Source organism: Vicia villosa, unplaced genomic scaffold, assembly GCF_029867415.1.
Source record: "Vicia villosa cultivar HV-30 ecotype Madison, WI unplaced genomic scaffold, Vvil1.0 ctg.002979F_1_1, whole genome shotgun sequence".
Classification (NCBI taxonomy): domain Eukaryota; kingdom Viridiplantae; phylum Streptophyta; class Magnoliopsida; order Fabales; family Fabaceae; genus Vicia; species Vicia villosa.
In genome coordinates, this window is record NW_026706081.1 from 23,043 (window position 1) to 38,178 (window position 15,136).

Consider the following 15,136-nt stretch of genomic DNA (forward strand, 5'->3'; position numbering starts at 1 on the left):
CGTTGTGTGCTTTCTCGATCATAGTCGTCTTCTCCGCTGCCGTTAATTCAGCATTCATGGCTGCCTCTCCCTTCAACGCTTCCAAGCAACACTGTTGAACCAGTAGGGCTTTCATCTTCAAGCGCCACAGACCGAAATCATTCACTCCGGTGAACTTTTCAATCTCATACTTTGTTGAAGGCATCTTCTCCACGCTCACCGCACCAATTTATTGTGAAAAACGATGTCAAGAACAAAATATAATAGGGAATTAGGGAAGATAAGAAGAACAGAAGGAATTGGTTATAACTTCTATTCTTTTACTTTCTCTTAAAACAAGATTACAAGTTTACAAGAATAACAAATAACCTCTCTCACTCTAAATTAGGATTTGCCGCTTAGCAATGATGAGAGACTAGTATGCTATTTATAATAAAACCTAACATACTAACTAATGGGCTTTTTCCACAAGGCCCATTACACAAGACAACTTAATAAACAAGCTAACTTAACAAATTAGGGTTTAAACACTAAAACCTAATTTAACATGCTAACTACCCTAGCATCTTCGACACAAGCATGTGAACAACCTTCGACTTCATGCTTAATCTTGTCGAACCAAGAAGCTACCCTTCGACCATACTAGAGTTCGATCCAATATCTCACAGCAAGGAACGAGACAAAACCATTAATTCTTATCCCCACAAAACCATGGAACTACTTTTTATTCCAAACATATCAAAAAAACATCAAAATACTATTTTTTTACTCTCTTTCTCATTATTTAATATTTTAATTCATAAATATAATATTAATATTTTATATATCATTAACTAATATTATAATAAAAATCATATTTTTTTTTTCGGTTCAATAACATCAAATAAAGTAGCAACAAAATTTCTATTTATCATTTTTCTTTCCTTCTCATAATTTACTATTTTGATTTATAAATACTAATATTTTATATATTAATAAAAAATGTAGTAAAAATAATATTATTTCATCTGCTACATAAACATATTAAACAAAGTAGAGCAAAAATATTTTTCTCCATCTTTTTTCTCTTTATTATTTAACATTTTGATTTATAAATATTAATATTATAGAAAAAATTATATTATTTTGTCTGAAATATAGACTTATCAAAAAAAATTGTCCAGTACATTAGTCATCAATACACAGTACAATACAAAAAATTATTTTGTACTGTTCTATCTAATACTATTCTGTCCAATACTTCTTAATATGCAAATCAAACGTACCCAAGGCGCTAACATTCCATGACTGGCACAAGTCACCAACTCTCTTAATAAAAGAGCACACCTTATTCGTCCTTTCTCTTGAGTTGCATGGATCAATAGAAAGCATGCAAAAGCTTGAGACATTTTGATATAGAAAAACACAACTTAGTCATATTTTATTTATATAGTTAACCGTGTCTCTTCTAGAAAGATACATATGAATACTCCACCTTCAATTTTTAAGATAACAGGTGTTTACATTCTTTCTATCTAATGACCACTTTTATAATGACACGGTGGTAATTAAGTTCTCAAACATGAGAAATTTGAACACTCCTAACATGTTTGTTCCCAACTCTACTCTTAGGAACATTAACAGTGAGCACACCATTATCCATATAAGCCTTAACATGATCAACGTTAGAGTTTTCAGGCAAAGTAAGACGCTGAACAAAATGGCCACTAGCGACCTCAACACGGTGCCATCCACCTCTTTGTTCTTCCTTCTCAACACTCTTCTCACAAATGATGCATAGCATTCTGTCATCGTCGACTTCGACTCGCACGTCGCTTCGTTTCATCCCGGGGAGATGGGCTTTGTATACGTGAGCTTCGGGGGTTTCTTTCCACTCTATGTGAGTGGTGTTGACAATTGGTGATGGCTCGTAGAAAGTTGGTGGTGTTATGTGGGGGTTTTTTGGGTGAGATACTTCATAACCATGGGTTTGGTATGATGGGTGGTTGTTCCATGTTTGGTGATGATGATGGTGATCTTGTGGTGATTTTGATCTTTTTCGACCAAAGATGCTATTGGGAAAGAGGGACATTTTTTTTTTTATGGTGAATTGAATGTGTTGATAGTGCTTATGTCCAAGAGGAAAGAAGCACTTATTTATAGGGAAAAAAAAAGGGATTAATGTGATTTTGCTAGCAAATTTTGGATGGTTATTATTTAGAGCATCGTGAGATAGGACAATTCCATAGAGAGAATCCACTTTAATTTGCACTAAGTGGAACCATCTCAAATCAATTGATTCTAAATGTCTGTTTTATACATATCTAAATTGCCTTTACTTAAAAATAAGTTGGATTAGATTTACCGATACGTTAAAATATGGTTAGGTCTAATTAAACTTTATAAAATCGATTTAAAAGGTGAGAATTATCTCCACTTATATTGTCATGTTCTGCTCATATATTGGCTGATATATATCTCGTAACACACTTACTCACGCTCAGGACTAGATATTTTAAGCGTGAAAGTAAATTATGGTAGTCCGATAGCAGAAACATGATAGGTGGTGACCCACCGAATTTTAAACGAAATTCTTGATACTATGTTAAGAAAGTAAGTGTGTTTAGACCTAATTTAATTCTACAAAATTAATTTGTAGGATAAGAATTACTCTCACTTATAAACACATAATCAACTTCATTTATACACACGTTAAGAGCATGTATTATGAGATTGTTAATATAAACGATAAAAGATAATTGAATAAGAAGTTGAAAAAATAAAAATTAGGTTTAAGACATGAACTATAAATCTCAACTTGAACCTCAACTTGAACCTAAGATTAAGTTGAATAATCCAACTCAGAAGATTCTATGTATAGGCTTGTAGGTGCTAGAATTCTTATCGTGTAGGAAACTTGAGCCTAATAAAGCATAAATACCGCTTGCTACTTGATTATTATATCAATTTGTTAAAAGTGAAAATAATAGTGTTTTGGTAGGTTGTCATATTGCAACCATTGTTTCATGAATATTTAAATTTTTTGATCTACAAATTTAAAATATTTACATCTCTCAACAAGGTTTTGTAAGTGGTGAATTAAATCCATTCGATCGATAGATTGAGATATATTATCAAGTAGTTTAATTTTTTAAAATTGTTTAGAATTTACAAAATCATTTGATATTATATTACATCAACTTATTTTTAGTTATAATAAGTTATTTAAAATATATAACAATATATGTTTGAGTTGTTTAAGATTATATATATATATATATATATATATATATATATATATATATATATATATATATATATATATATATATATATATATATAGGGCCGGCCCTGTGCATGTGCAGGAAGTGCTACAGCACAGGGCCTCAAATTTTGAGAGGCCCCAAAATTTTAAGAAGTCCTATTTTTTTTATAAATATTAATCGAAATAAATAAAATGTTATAATAAAAATCTAATAAATCAAAAAAATGCTAAAATAAAAACTTAACTTAATACATAAAAAAATTGAGATAAATCAAAACTCAAAATAATTATAATTAAATATATTATTAATTAATACATAAATGTAATTTTTATGTGTCTTTTTTAATTATTATAATTATATTTATATTTTAAATTTGGGTCCATTTTTAAAATTAGAACAGGGCCTCCGCGTTGATTGGACCGGAATATTTTTTTGGTGGAGATTATATATGAATATTTTTTTCTCTCTCCTACTTCATTTATTTTAATAATGGTGGAGAGAGAAAAAAGATACACACATAATCTCCACCATTTATTTTAAAATCCAATGGTTCAGATTCATTCTCACATTCTCATATAAAAAAATCATTCTCATATGATATGTGATATATATATATATATATATATATATATATATATATATATATATATATATATATATATATATATATATATATATATATATATTAACACTAACAATTGGGTACATTCATCTCATATAAGTCTATTGTTGGACTAATGTAAAAGTATGATATAATTTATACAACAAAAACCATAAGTGATATTATCAAAAATTCGCTCATTAACCATGGTTAATTTGTCACGGTTATATAAATGTAGTTAAATTAGTTAGTTTGCCACGGGTGAACCGTGGATAAATTATTATTATAAAACATTTTACAAGCAACCACAATTTAATAGCCACACCTAATTTAACCGTGGATAAATTTTATTTTAAAGAAATTAAGTTTGACACGGTATAACAGTGGCTAAGAAAAGCGGGATTATTTCATTCCTGCACTATTCTTTTCCCTCTTTATTTTTCATTTTACTTTTTTTCAGATAAACCCCCAATCTTCCAGTTTCTTCCATTCAGTTCTCTTCTCTATCATAAAACTTCTTCTCTTCTCTGCCGTAAAATTCCTTCAAGAATCATGAAATCGTTCCATCCATTTCAGATTCACTAATCCCCAATTTCCTCTTTCGTTGTCGGTAAGTTTTATTGTTGTTTCAGTTCAGAAACATGAAATTGATAAACCCTAATCCTCAATTAATTTGTTTATGAGTTGTTTACAAATTCAAGGTTTATTTCAGTTTTATACATTGTTTACAATCCCTAATCTTTCTCTACTTTCAATTTCGTTTCCTATGTTGATTTTGTCCCTAATTGTTCTTCACTTTCAGTGACGTTTCCGATTCGACAACACTACTAATCGTTCTCCTCTCTCAATCTTATTGTTAGGTGTTGTTTATGATTCCGTTGCACTACCAATCATTTTGAGCTACATTTGAAACGTTGAAAGATTCGACAACACTACTAATCGTTCTGAGCTACATTTGCTGAGTTAAACGATATTTTTCAGAACTCAAATAACTTATCTTTATGCTTTTGTTCGTATATTTTAGATATATTTCCTTGCCTTTATGATAGTGTTGATATTGACTTCGTTGATTTAAGTAGCATTTCCATTTAATGGAATGACTCATGTTGAAGCTTTTTATATTCATTTTGATATAGGATCCTTTATCTGATATCTTAGAGAAACAAGAAATGGAACTAATATTGCTTACTCATTGAGGTGATTAATTTTATCCTCATAGTTTGTGTTTTTACCGCTCCGTTGCAGGGTGTTTTAGGCTTTGGTTTATTCTGGAGTGTTTTATGTAATTCTCATTTTTGTTATTTGTATTGGTTGTTTTATGTTAGTTTCTTTCTATAGCTGCTTAGGAGTTGCTTAACTTTCTGCTAGTTTCTGTCTGGTGTAATGGTGTTTTGTTCTCATGATGAATAAACAAAAAACTAAATGGTTTTAATAAAATTCAGATGATCAATTTAGGGACAATATTTCTCAACCTCAACCTCAACATTCTAAAAAGAAAATAAACAAGTCTTAATACAAAAACATTATAAAGATGATTTGATAATACTAATTAATTACTATAGAATTGTAATGTATTGTAGTAAGATCCATATAATGATGCAACTCAAGAAAATGCTAGTAGAAATCTGGCCCGAAGGACCTTTCTCTATCTTTTACTGTGAAATGCAAAGAATTGGTCAGTGAAGAAGTCAGTAGTGATAGTATTAATTATGAGAGGAGAGATTATATGTAAATATGTTTACATGATGTAACAAGTATATGATCATGTACTTTTGCTTTGTGGCATGCCTTATACCTTCTCTAATTAATTCCATTTTCTGATTAAAAAAACTTAAGGTTATATATATGAATAATTTAAGCCATGTACATGTTATCTTATTTTTATTTATACAATTATTATAGTTAAAAGGTTTTTCTAAATCATTATCAAACTATAGAGAATATTGTGTAAGACCAAATAAATTGTGCAACAGTAAATCCAACAGATAGAAATAATGCAGGGAGAATTTGTCTCAACAAAGATCACTTCACTATGATAAAAGAAATTACAATGAAGGATATAAGGAATTCTAGATTGAGATTAGTGACTCAATCATTTGTGGAATGCAACAGTACAAGTATGGTGCAGCTGAAAGAAAGAATTTCATTCACAAGGAATGCCACTAGAGAAGGAGGTTACTAATATCAAATTATGCACAACAAGGATATCAGATCTCCTTGTTATTTATACTGGTCCCAGGAATATTTTCTGTTAGGGAATTTCACCCTCATGCTCTTCCTTGGCTCCGCAATGTAAGGATCAGTCACCACGTGTCCTTGATTGCCTTTCTTTTGTCCTTTTCCCTCAACAGTCATATCTTGCCAGCTCATCATATTATCCTTGATCATAACATTACTCCCCTCGATAACACGAACCTTGTCCTCAAGGTTAGGATAAGCACTATGAAACTCAGTCCAGTTCTCCCAAGTGGTTTCAGTTGGTAACAAACCCTCCCACTGTACCAGAACTTGTTGGATGGATTGGCCGTGTTTAATGACAGTACGGCGAGCAAGGATTGCAAGAGGCAACAACATTGGACCAAGTTCAGTAGTAGTTAAGGGAAGTGGCATCAACTGAGTATAATGTTCTCCTTGACATAACTTTAGTGCGGATACGTGGAACACGGGATGAATTTTGGCAGCGGGGGGAGCATGAGCTTATAAGCAACTGGGCCAATTCATTCTATGACAGGAAAGGGACCAAAATAGCGCATACTAAGCTTGTGATTACGTCGTAAAACCACAAAATGTTGTCTATAAGGTTGCAATTTGACCTACACCATATCACCTATTCTGAACTCAACAAAACGACGTTTGTTATCAGCAATGTTTTTCATTATTTGTTGTGCCCGAGCCAGATTAGCTTTGAGAGTGGTAATGGTCTCATTTCTTTCAGTTAACAGTTGTTGCAACAATGGGAGATCATTACTGTTAACTTCATAACGAACGAGTGTGGGAGGATCACGACCATACACTACTTTGAAAGGAGTCATGCCAATACTAGTGTGGAAGGAGGTGTTGTACCACAACTCTGCCCAAGGCAACAGTTTCAACCATTGTTTAGGAGAATCACTAGAGAAACATCGGAGGTATAGTTCCAAACATTTGTTAACAGCTTCAAATTGGCCATCGATTTGTGGATGATACACGGTGCTCATAGCCAACGTAGTCCCACTAATTTTGAACAAATGCTGCCAAAATTGACTGGTAAAGACACGATCTCTGTCTGATACGTTGCCTTCGGGAAACCATGTAGCTTAACCATAGTATTTGAAGGATAGAAAAACAATTAGAAAGGGGGGGTTTGAATAAGTGTGACTTTAAAAACTTGTAAGATAAAAACAATTAACACAATTATTTTTATCCTGGTTCGTTGTTAACGAAACTACTCCAGTCCACCCCTTAGAGTGATTTACCTCAACTGAGGATTTAATCCACTAATCCAACTGATTACAATGGTTATCCACTTAGAAAACTTCTAAGTCTTCTAGAGTATACAGATCACAACTTGATCACTCTAGGAAATCGCCACTTAGAAAACTTCTAAGTCTTCTAGAGTCTACTGATCACAACATGATCACTCTAGGAACCTTTTAAAAACAATGTAAAATAAATGTTTACAAGAGTAGGATTGCTTCTTATAAAGCTATAATCACAACAGTGATATTTCTCTTAAGTTCTAAGCTTAACACCCACTAAATATTACAAGAGTTTGTGAGATTGAAGATGAAGTTCGTGAGCTTTGATTTTGACAGCGTTTTGGTATATTGTGCAAGTGTTCTCTATGCTGCTTCTGATCAGAACTTCTATATATAGGAGTTGAGACAAGATGACCGTTGGGTTGCATTTAATGCTTTGCGTGAATAGTACAGCTTTGCATTTAATGTTTCACACTTTTGTCAACTACCTTGAGCCATGCTTTTGCTGCTTTTACTGACTTTGCCTTTTGTAGCTTCTAACGTTCCTTTTGTCAGTCAGAGATTAGACTTAATAGCCTGTCATCTTGTACTTGCTTCTGAACTCAGATTTATAGATAACAACGTTTTAATTTCAGAGCCAACAACTTGGTGTAGAGTATCTTCTTGTCTTCTGACTCTGAAGAGCTTGAGCGTGATACCATTCAGAACTTCAGTGCTCTGCTTCTGGCTTCATGTTCTTCTGATGCTTCATAGTTCATGTTCTGATTCTGCTTGGCCATCTTCTGATGTCTTGCCAGAGCATGTTCTGATGTAGCCATCCAGAACCTTCTGAGTCAGTGCTTCTGAGCGCTGATTTGTGCATACTCTTAATGTATTTCCTGAAATGGAAAATGCAAAGGATTAGAGTACCACATTGTCTTATACAAAATTCATATATAATGTTATCATCAAAACATAGAATATTGATCAGAACAAATCTTGTTCTAACAATCTCCCCCTTTTTGATGATGACAAAAACATATATACTTTGATATGAATTTGTAACCAGAATATCAAATGACAAAAGACAATTACACAGATATAGCATAAGCATATAATCAGAGTGTGTGAATATGTCTCCCCCTGAGATTAACAATCTCCCCTTAAAATTAATACTAGAAGAATTTTATAAATAAAAGACTTCCCTGAGTATTTTTCCATTTCAGTCGAGACTTTCACGTAGCATAGAACTTCAGAACATTCAGAGCTTCTGCTTCTTGCTTCCATAGGACAGCTTCAGAGCTTTGAATTTCTCCTTTGTAATCAATTGAATCAGATCATACTTGATTCTATCAGAGCATTCTTGAATGTATCAGAGCATTCTTAAAAACATTTATCAGAACATTCTTCTTGCTTCTGATCTTGAAGCTTCACAGCACTAAGCTTGCTTCAAATCTTTAAGAACATGTTTCTTCTTAGAATTGCTTTTCCCCATGTATTTGCTTCTTATGTTGAGCTTTTTCAGAATATCTCATTCCTGCAAAAAACTATAAAAAACATAGAACTTGCAAATAACGTTAGGAATGTTGAGACTTAATCCTAGCAACTGATATAATAAGTCAATTCAATTATCATGTTTCTCCCCCTTTTTGTCATAACATCAAAAAGCATTAAAAGATTCAGATGAAAAAGACATACAGAGTGAAGAAGCAACATATTCTACTTCTGTTGTAGAGAGGGCAATTGTGGCTTGCTTCTTGCTGTACCAGGAGATCAGATGACTTCCAAGAAACTGACAGCTTCCAGAAGTACTTTTTCTTTCAGCTCTATCTCCAGCGTAATCAGCATCACAATATCCTACTAAGTTGTATTCTTCAGATCTTTTGTAGACTAAACCAACATTAGTAGTACCTTTCAGATACCTCAGAATTCTCTTAACAGCTGTTAAGTGAGATTCTCTAGGATCTGATTGGAATCTTGCACATAGATAAACACTGAATAAAATATCAGGTCTAGAAGCAGTAAGATATAGAAGAGATCCAATCATACCTCTGTAGAGCTTCTGATCTACCTTCTTACTTACCTCATCCTTACCTAAAACACACGTTGGATGCATAGGAGTCTTTGCTTCTTTGCTTTATGAAAGATTAAACTTCTTCAGAAGTTTTTTCACATACTTGGTCTGATGAACATAAGTTCCTTCAGAAGTTTGATTGATCTGGATCCTACGGAAATACTTGAGTTCTCCCATCATGCTCATTTCAAACTCAGCCTGCATAGACTTAGCAAACTCCTTTCCAAGTGTAGCATTAGATGTTCCAAAGATTATATCATCAACATATATTTGACAAATTAAAATATCCTTTTTAAAGGTTTTACAGAAGAGAGTTATATCCACTTGTCCTCTAGTGAAACAATTATCCAGAAGGAAAGAACTTAATCTTTCATACCAAGCTCTGGGAGCTTGCTTTAGTCCGTATAATGACTTCTTTAGTTTAAAAACACGTTATGGAGACTTAGAGTCTTCAAAACCAGGAGGTTGGTGGACATATACTTCCTCATCTATATAACCATTTAAGAAGGCACTCTTAACATCCATCTGATACAGAGTGATGTTATGCTGAGTGGCAAAAGAAATTAATAAGTGAATAGATTCTAACCCGGCCACTGGTGCAAATGTTTCTGTATAGTCAATGCCTTCTTGCTGACTATAGCCCTGAGAAACTAGTCTGGCTTTGTTTCTTACAACTTCTCCTTTTTCGCTTAGCTTGTTTCTGAAGACCCACTTAGTTCTAATGATGTTAAATCCTTTTGGTCTTGGAACTAGATCTCATACATCATTCCTTGTAAACTGATTTAGTTCTTCTTGCATGGCAATTATCCAGTCAGCATCCTCCAAAGCTTGATCAACAGAAGTTGGCTCAATCAAAGGTACTAGACCAAATTGACATTCTGCATTGTTCTTAAGGAATGCTCTTGTTCTTATAGGATCATCCTTCTTTCCAATGATAACATCTTCTGGATGAGCAGAGTTGAGTCTAGGAGATCTTCTGATAGTTGGCTCTTCAGAAATTATGAGATTCTCCAAAGAAGCAGCAACTTGATCTTCTGAAACTTTGCTTCTGGGTTCTTCAGAGTCTGAATTAGAGATTTCAATATCTGCAAAGTTCTCAAACTGCTTTGGCTTTTCAAGACCAAGCTTATCATCAAATCTGATATTGATTGATTCTTCCACTACAAGAGTTTCAGTATTGTATACTCTGTAGCCTTTTGAGCATTCAGAATATCCAAGTAGAAAACACTTCTGAGCTTTAGAATCAAACTTATGCAGATGATATTTAGTGTTCAGAATATAACATACACATCCAAATGGATGGAAATAAGAAATGTTGGGCTTTCTGTTCTTCCACAATTCATAAGGAGTATTATTTAGAATAGGTCTTATAGAGATTCTATTCTAAATATAACATGTTGTGTTAATTGCTTCTGCCCAAAAATGCTTAGCCATATTGGTTTCATTGATCATGGTTCTGGCCATTTCTTGTAAAGTCCTATTCTTTCGCTCTACAACTCCATTTTGTTGTGGAGTTCTAGGGCAAGAGAAATCATGGGCAATACCATTTTCTTTGAAATAAATCTCAAAGAATCTGTTCTCAAATTCGCCACCATGATCACTTCTGACCTTTATGATTTTGCATTCCTTCTCAGATTGAATCTGAGTGCAAAAGTCAAAGAACATAATATGAGACTCATCCTTGTGTTTCAAGAACTTTACCCATGTCCATCTGCTATAGTCTTCTACGATGACTAATCCATATTTCTTCCCTCTGACAGATGCTGTTTTGACAGGGCCAAACAGATCAATGTGCAAAAGTTCTAGCGGCCTAGAGGAAGAGACAACATTCTTAGACTTGAATGCAGGTTTGGAAAACTTCCCTTTCTGACATGCTTCGCAAAGAGCATCTGATTTGTATTTCATATTAGGGAGTCTGATAACACGATTTTATATCGTATATTTAGCTTAAAATCCATAAGTATTATTAGCGTTTTCTTTTAATAATATTATTTTATTATAATATTATGCGGGTATTTGCGATGTTTCAGGTTTTACGTTCATATTGAGACAATTAGCGAAAAGAAGAAGAAATGGAGCAAAAATCATTATTATTTACTCTTAAAAGATGAAAGAGAGGTGTTGAAGTAAGAAAGAGGTGCAAAGAAGACCCAATTATGCAAAGATGCAAGCCCATCCCACGAAGGAGCTAGACATGACGATTTGCGCGTGGCCCACATTTGAAGAAGACCAAGTAAAGAGTGGAGACGTCCGTCTCCCACCCCACTTTCCACGTTCACGCCACGTCACGCAAAGGAGACGCCCGTCTCCAACCGTTCCTTAATTTCCTCCACTTGAGACGCACGTCTCAAGTCCGTTGCCTTGGTCTCCTCAAAAAGTGGAGACGTGCGTCTCCGAGTCCCAAGTCAGAAGTCCCTATTTTCAAGCAACGTATCTGCAGATCCTCACCTATAAAAGGAGGTTGATACCTCTGTTCTCCGGGTCCGAAATTTTGCTAACGAAGTGCTGCCGAATTCATTTCTCAAGCATTTTATTTTTCTCCGCATTTTATTCATTTGCTTTCTTTTTCTCATAACAATTTCTACACCGGAAATTGTTGTGAACCTTTTATAGATCTAACCTTACGTTAGATTTAGGTTTATTTTCCTTGCCTTTAAATTTTACGCCTAATAATTTCCGAAGAACGATCCAGCCGACCTGTGGCGGAAGTTCGAGTACTTCAAGATCCAGATTTATTTCAGATTAATTTTATTCAGGTTATTTATTTATTGCCTTTATATTATTTAATTGCATGATATATTGTATGCTTTTTAATATGCCTTTCATTATAAACCGAACAAATTTATGCATGTTTAACCGTATCAATATGTCTGGCTAATTAATTAAGATATCGGTATGTAAAGTAAGTTAACCGTGGGATCCGAAGTAAATTGGCTTAATTATGTTTTATTAAATATTACTTGTTTTTGGTTTTATGTCTAATTTAATTAATAAAGTCTTAAAATCAATAGAGCGAGAGTTTGAGGTTTTAAGGCCGACTAAGGTTAAAATCAATAGAGCGAGAGTTTGAGATTCTTAACTGGATAGTAGACATAGGACATTAGTTTTAAGGATGGCGAAAGCGTATTAAAACTAATTAGAAATTATTTACTTTCAAAAAGTGTTTTTAAACCCGACGCTGGATGGCGAAAGCGTACGTTAGGAAATACTAGCATGAACCGAGTCAACAGAGCGAGAGTTTGAGACTAGGGGATTTAAGTAGATAACGACTTCATAAAGCAAGCATTTTATTAACTAAGTTCTTTTCAAAAAGCTTTTCTAAATCTAATGGGATGGCGAGAGCGTACATTATGAGCTAGGATAGTGGTCTAAATCAACAGAGCGAGAGTTTGAGAGGAGGACTTTTAATCAACTAAATTAATAAAGATCTTTAATCGAATGAATACCATAGCCAATGGACCTTCGGATCACCTAAGTTAGACGAAATACATACTGATATCTATTATTATTATATTTCTTAGAATTCACGATTACCTTCCCTTTTAGAAACAATCAAAATATTAGTAGCCTTAGCTTTACATAGTAACCTTAGATAACGGTAGATCGATTCATAGTCCCTGTGGATTTGATATCTTTTAAAACGTCACGACACGACTGTGCACTTGCAGTTATCAGATTTATAGACACGTAAAGTCGCGATCAGAGTCCTCTGACCAGATTAAGTTTGTTAATCTGAGAAATTTTTCTCAAACTAGCATGACCTAATCTTCTGTGCCAGACCCACTGCTCTTCACTAACATACATAAGGCAAGTAACCTTCTGATTCTTAAGATCTTGAAGATCAATCTTGTAAATGCTGTTCTTTCTCTTGCTTGTAAATAGGATAGAGCGATCCTTCTGACAAATAGCTTTGCAGGACTTTTGATTGAAGATTATGTCATAACCATTGTCACTTAATTGACTTATGGACAATAAGTTATGAGCTAATCCATCTACTAGAAGTACATTAGTTATAGAGGGAGAGTTACCAATACAAATGGAGTGGGTAAAATATCATTGGTGGATCGGGTCAGAGAGTGTGGGCTTGGGTTGTAAACGGGTTTTGACGTTTGTGGGTAGGGTTTAGTGAAGGGTGTGTGTTTTTCTGCGAATAGCTTGGCTAAGGAAAGAGCATGAGAGAGAGAAGTAGGGTTTTGGACTATAACATCACGACGGATCTCCGGCTTAAGCCCACTAATGAAATAATCTAAAATTGCATCTGGTGAAATGCCTTGGGTGCGATTTGCAAGGGTGGAGAAGGTGGAATAGTATTAAGTAATTGTGGAGGTCTGTGTTAATTTGAAAAGGGTAGGTCTTGGAGATTCATATGGTGAAGGGTCGTATTCCAATTCTAGAGCACGTGTTAACTGTTTAACTGTGGCTAAACTTATATTTGACATTTCTAAAATATTGCTTTACCATAGTACAACTGTGGCTAATAATTGTTACCACACTCAAAATTATCGTGGTTAAATTATATTTTACACGTGAGTAATAAATTGCAACGCCCCTTTTGTCCACTGTTTTGTAAACTGTGGCTAATTATATTTTGCCACAGTTTTTTTTGTTACTTCGCTACGGTTTTAACCGTGGCTAAAAAGAGAAATTTTGGAAGTGTGATGAGTAAATTTATACCGTCTCTATAGAAATTGTTTTTATTTCGACAAAAATGGAGGAAAAGGTACTTGATATCACAAGCATAAATAACATAATGTAAATGAGGGCTAGCTATGCGTAGGGCGATTGAATTTGATTGTGCAAATAATTTTAAAATTAATTAATTAAACTAATGGGTGAACTTATGATATTAGAAAGGATTACGTCCCCCCTAGAAACCTTTGCTTTTTCAGGTGGTCATTTCCTATTTAAACATGTAATGAGTAGTCTAATATGTCGACTATTTTACAAAATAATTACACATAATTTCTCGTCGGGTAACCTGTTTCCTTTTATTACATTCCTTCAATGTCTGGGACGAAGTTGCAACTGGCGTATGTTTGGTCGAACGTAAAAATACTTATGGCATGACCGAGTATGCCATATGTGTAACGATAATAAACAACCTCTTATTCCAATAGCAAAATCTACCGTTAGTTATCAATCGTTATATAGAACGATCTCCCAATTCCATAGACGGAAAAAACATCAAGCATAAAATAAAATATTATTGAATAGCTATACTAAGTTCATCATTACATATCGAAAAATATAAACAGATCGCATGGTTCGCGTTATTGAGAGAAAATTTAATTAATGTATTTAATATAAGGGAACTAGCCACTCATTATTAAGCTATTCTTAAGCTATTCATTGTTAGTGCACAAGAATCGAAGATGGTGACAAAGAGAATAACGGCGCAAAAGAGATGAGGAATAAATGTTGTGTATTAATGAAAGCTACTACAAGGCTATTTATACAAAAAAAAATTGCCACATAAGCCCTAATAGAATAAACTTAGTGAACAAGTCTAAGGTACAAACAGTACAATACTAAGAAATACTAAAGTACCCTTACTAACTAAATAGCTAAGCTAACAGGACCCAGAAGGTAGAACTTCTGGTCAACACTATCTTCTGAGAAACCATCAGAAGATTAGCCCACATCAGAACTTCTGATGCTCAAAACTTCTGATGCTCATCTTCTAAATATGAATTACTCTTCAATACCATCCCTTAATTCATATTGTTCAATCAAAGCTGACAACGCCAATTACATTCCTTAAGAGCAGAAATTGATCTGTCTTGATTGCCTTCGTCAGAAC

General features: G+C 33.8%; 1 protein-coding gene across 1 annotated transcript; it reads right to left on the reverse strand.

Moving 5' to 3' along the window:
• Positions 1 to 1,376: 1,376 nt before the first annotated feature.
• LOC131640161 (18.1 kDa class I heat shock protein-like) lies at positions 1,377 to 2,083 on the reverse strand. Its single transcript, XM_058910569.1, has one exon. The coding sequence runs from the start codon at positions 2,048 to 2,050 to the stop codon at positions 1,535 to 1,537; it is 516 nt and encodes a 171-aa protein (XP_058766552.1). The 5' UTR covers positions 2,051 to 2,083; the 3' UTR covers positions 1,377 to 1,534.
• Between the last annotated feature and the right edge of the window lie 13,053 nt (positions 2,084 to 15,136).

Excerpts from the sequence above, each read along its gene's own strand:
- LOC131640161 (XM_058910569.1), bottom strand. The coding sequence starts at position 2,050 with ATGTCCCTCTTTCCCAATAGCATCTTTGGTCGAAAAAGATCAAAATCA.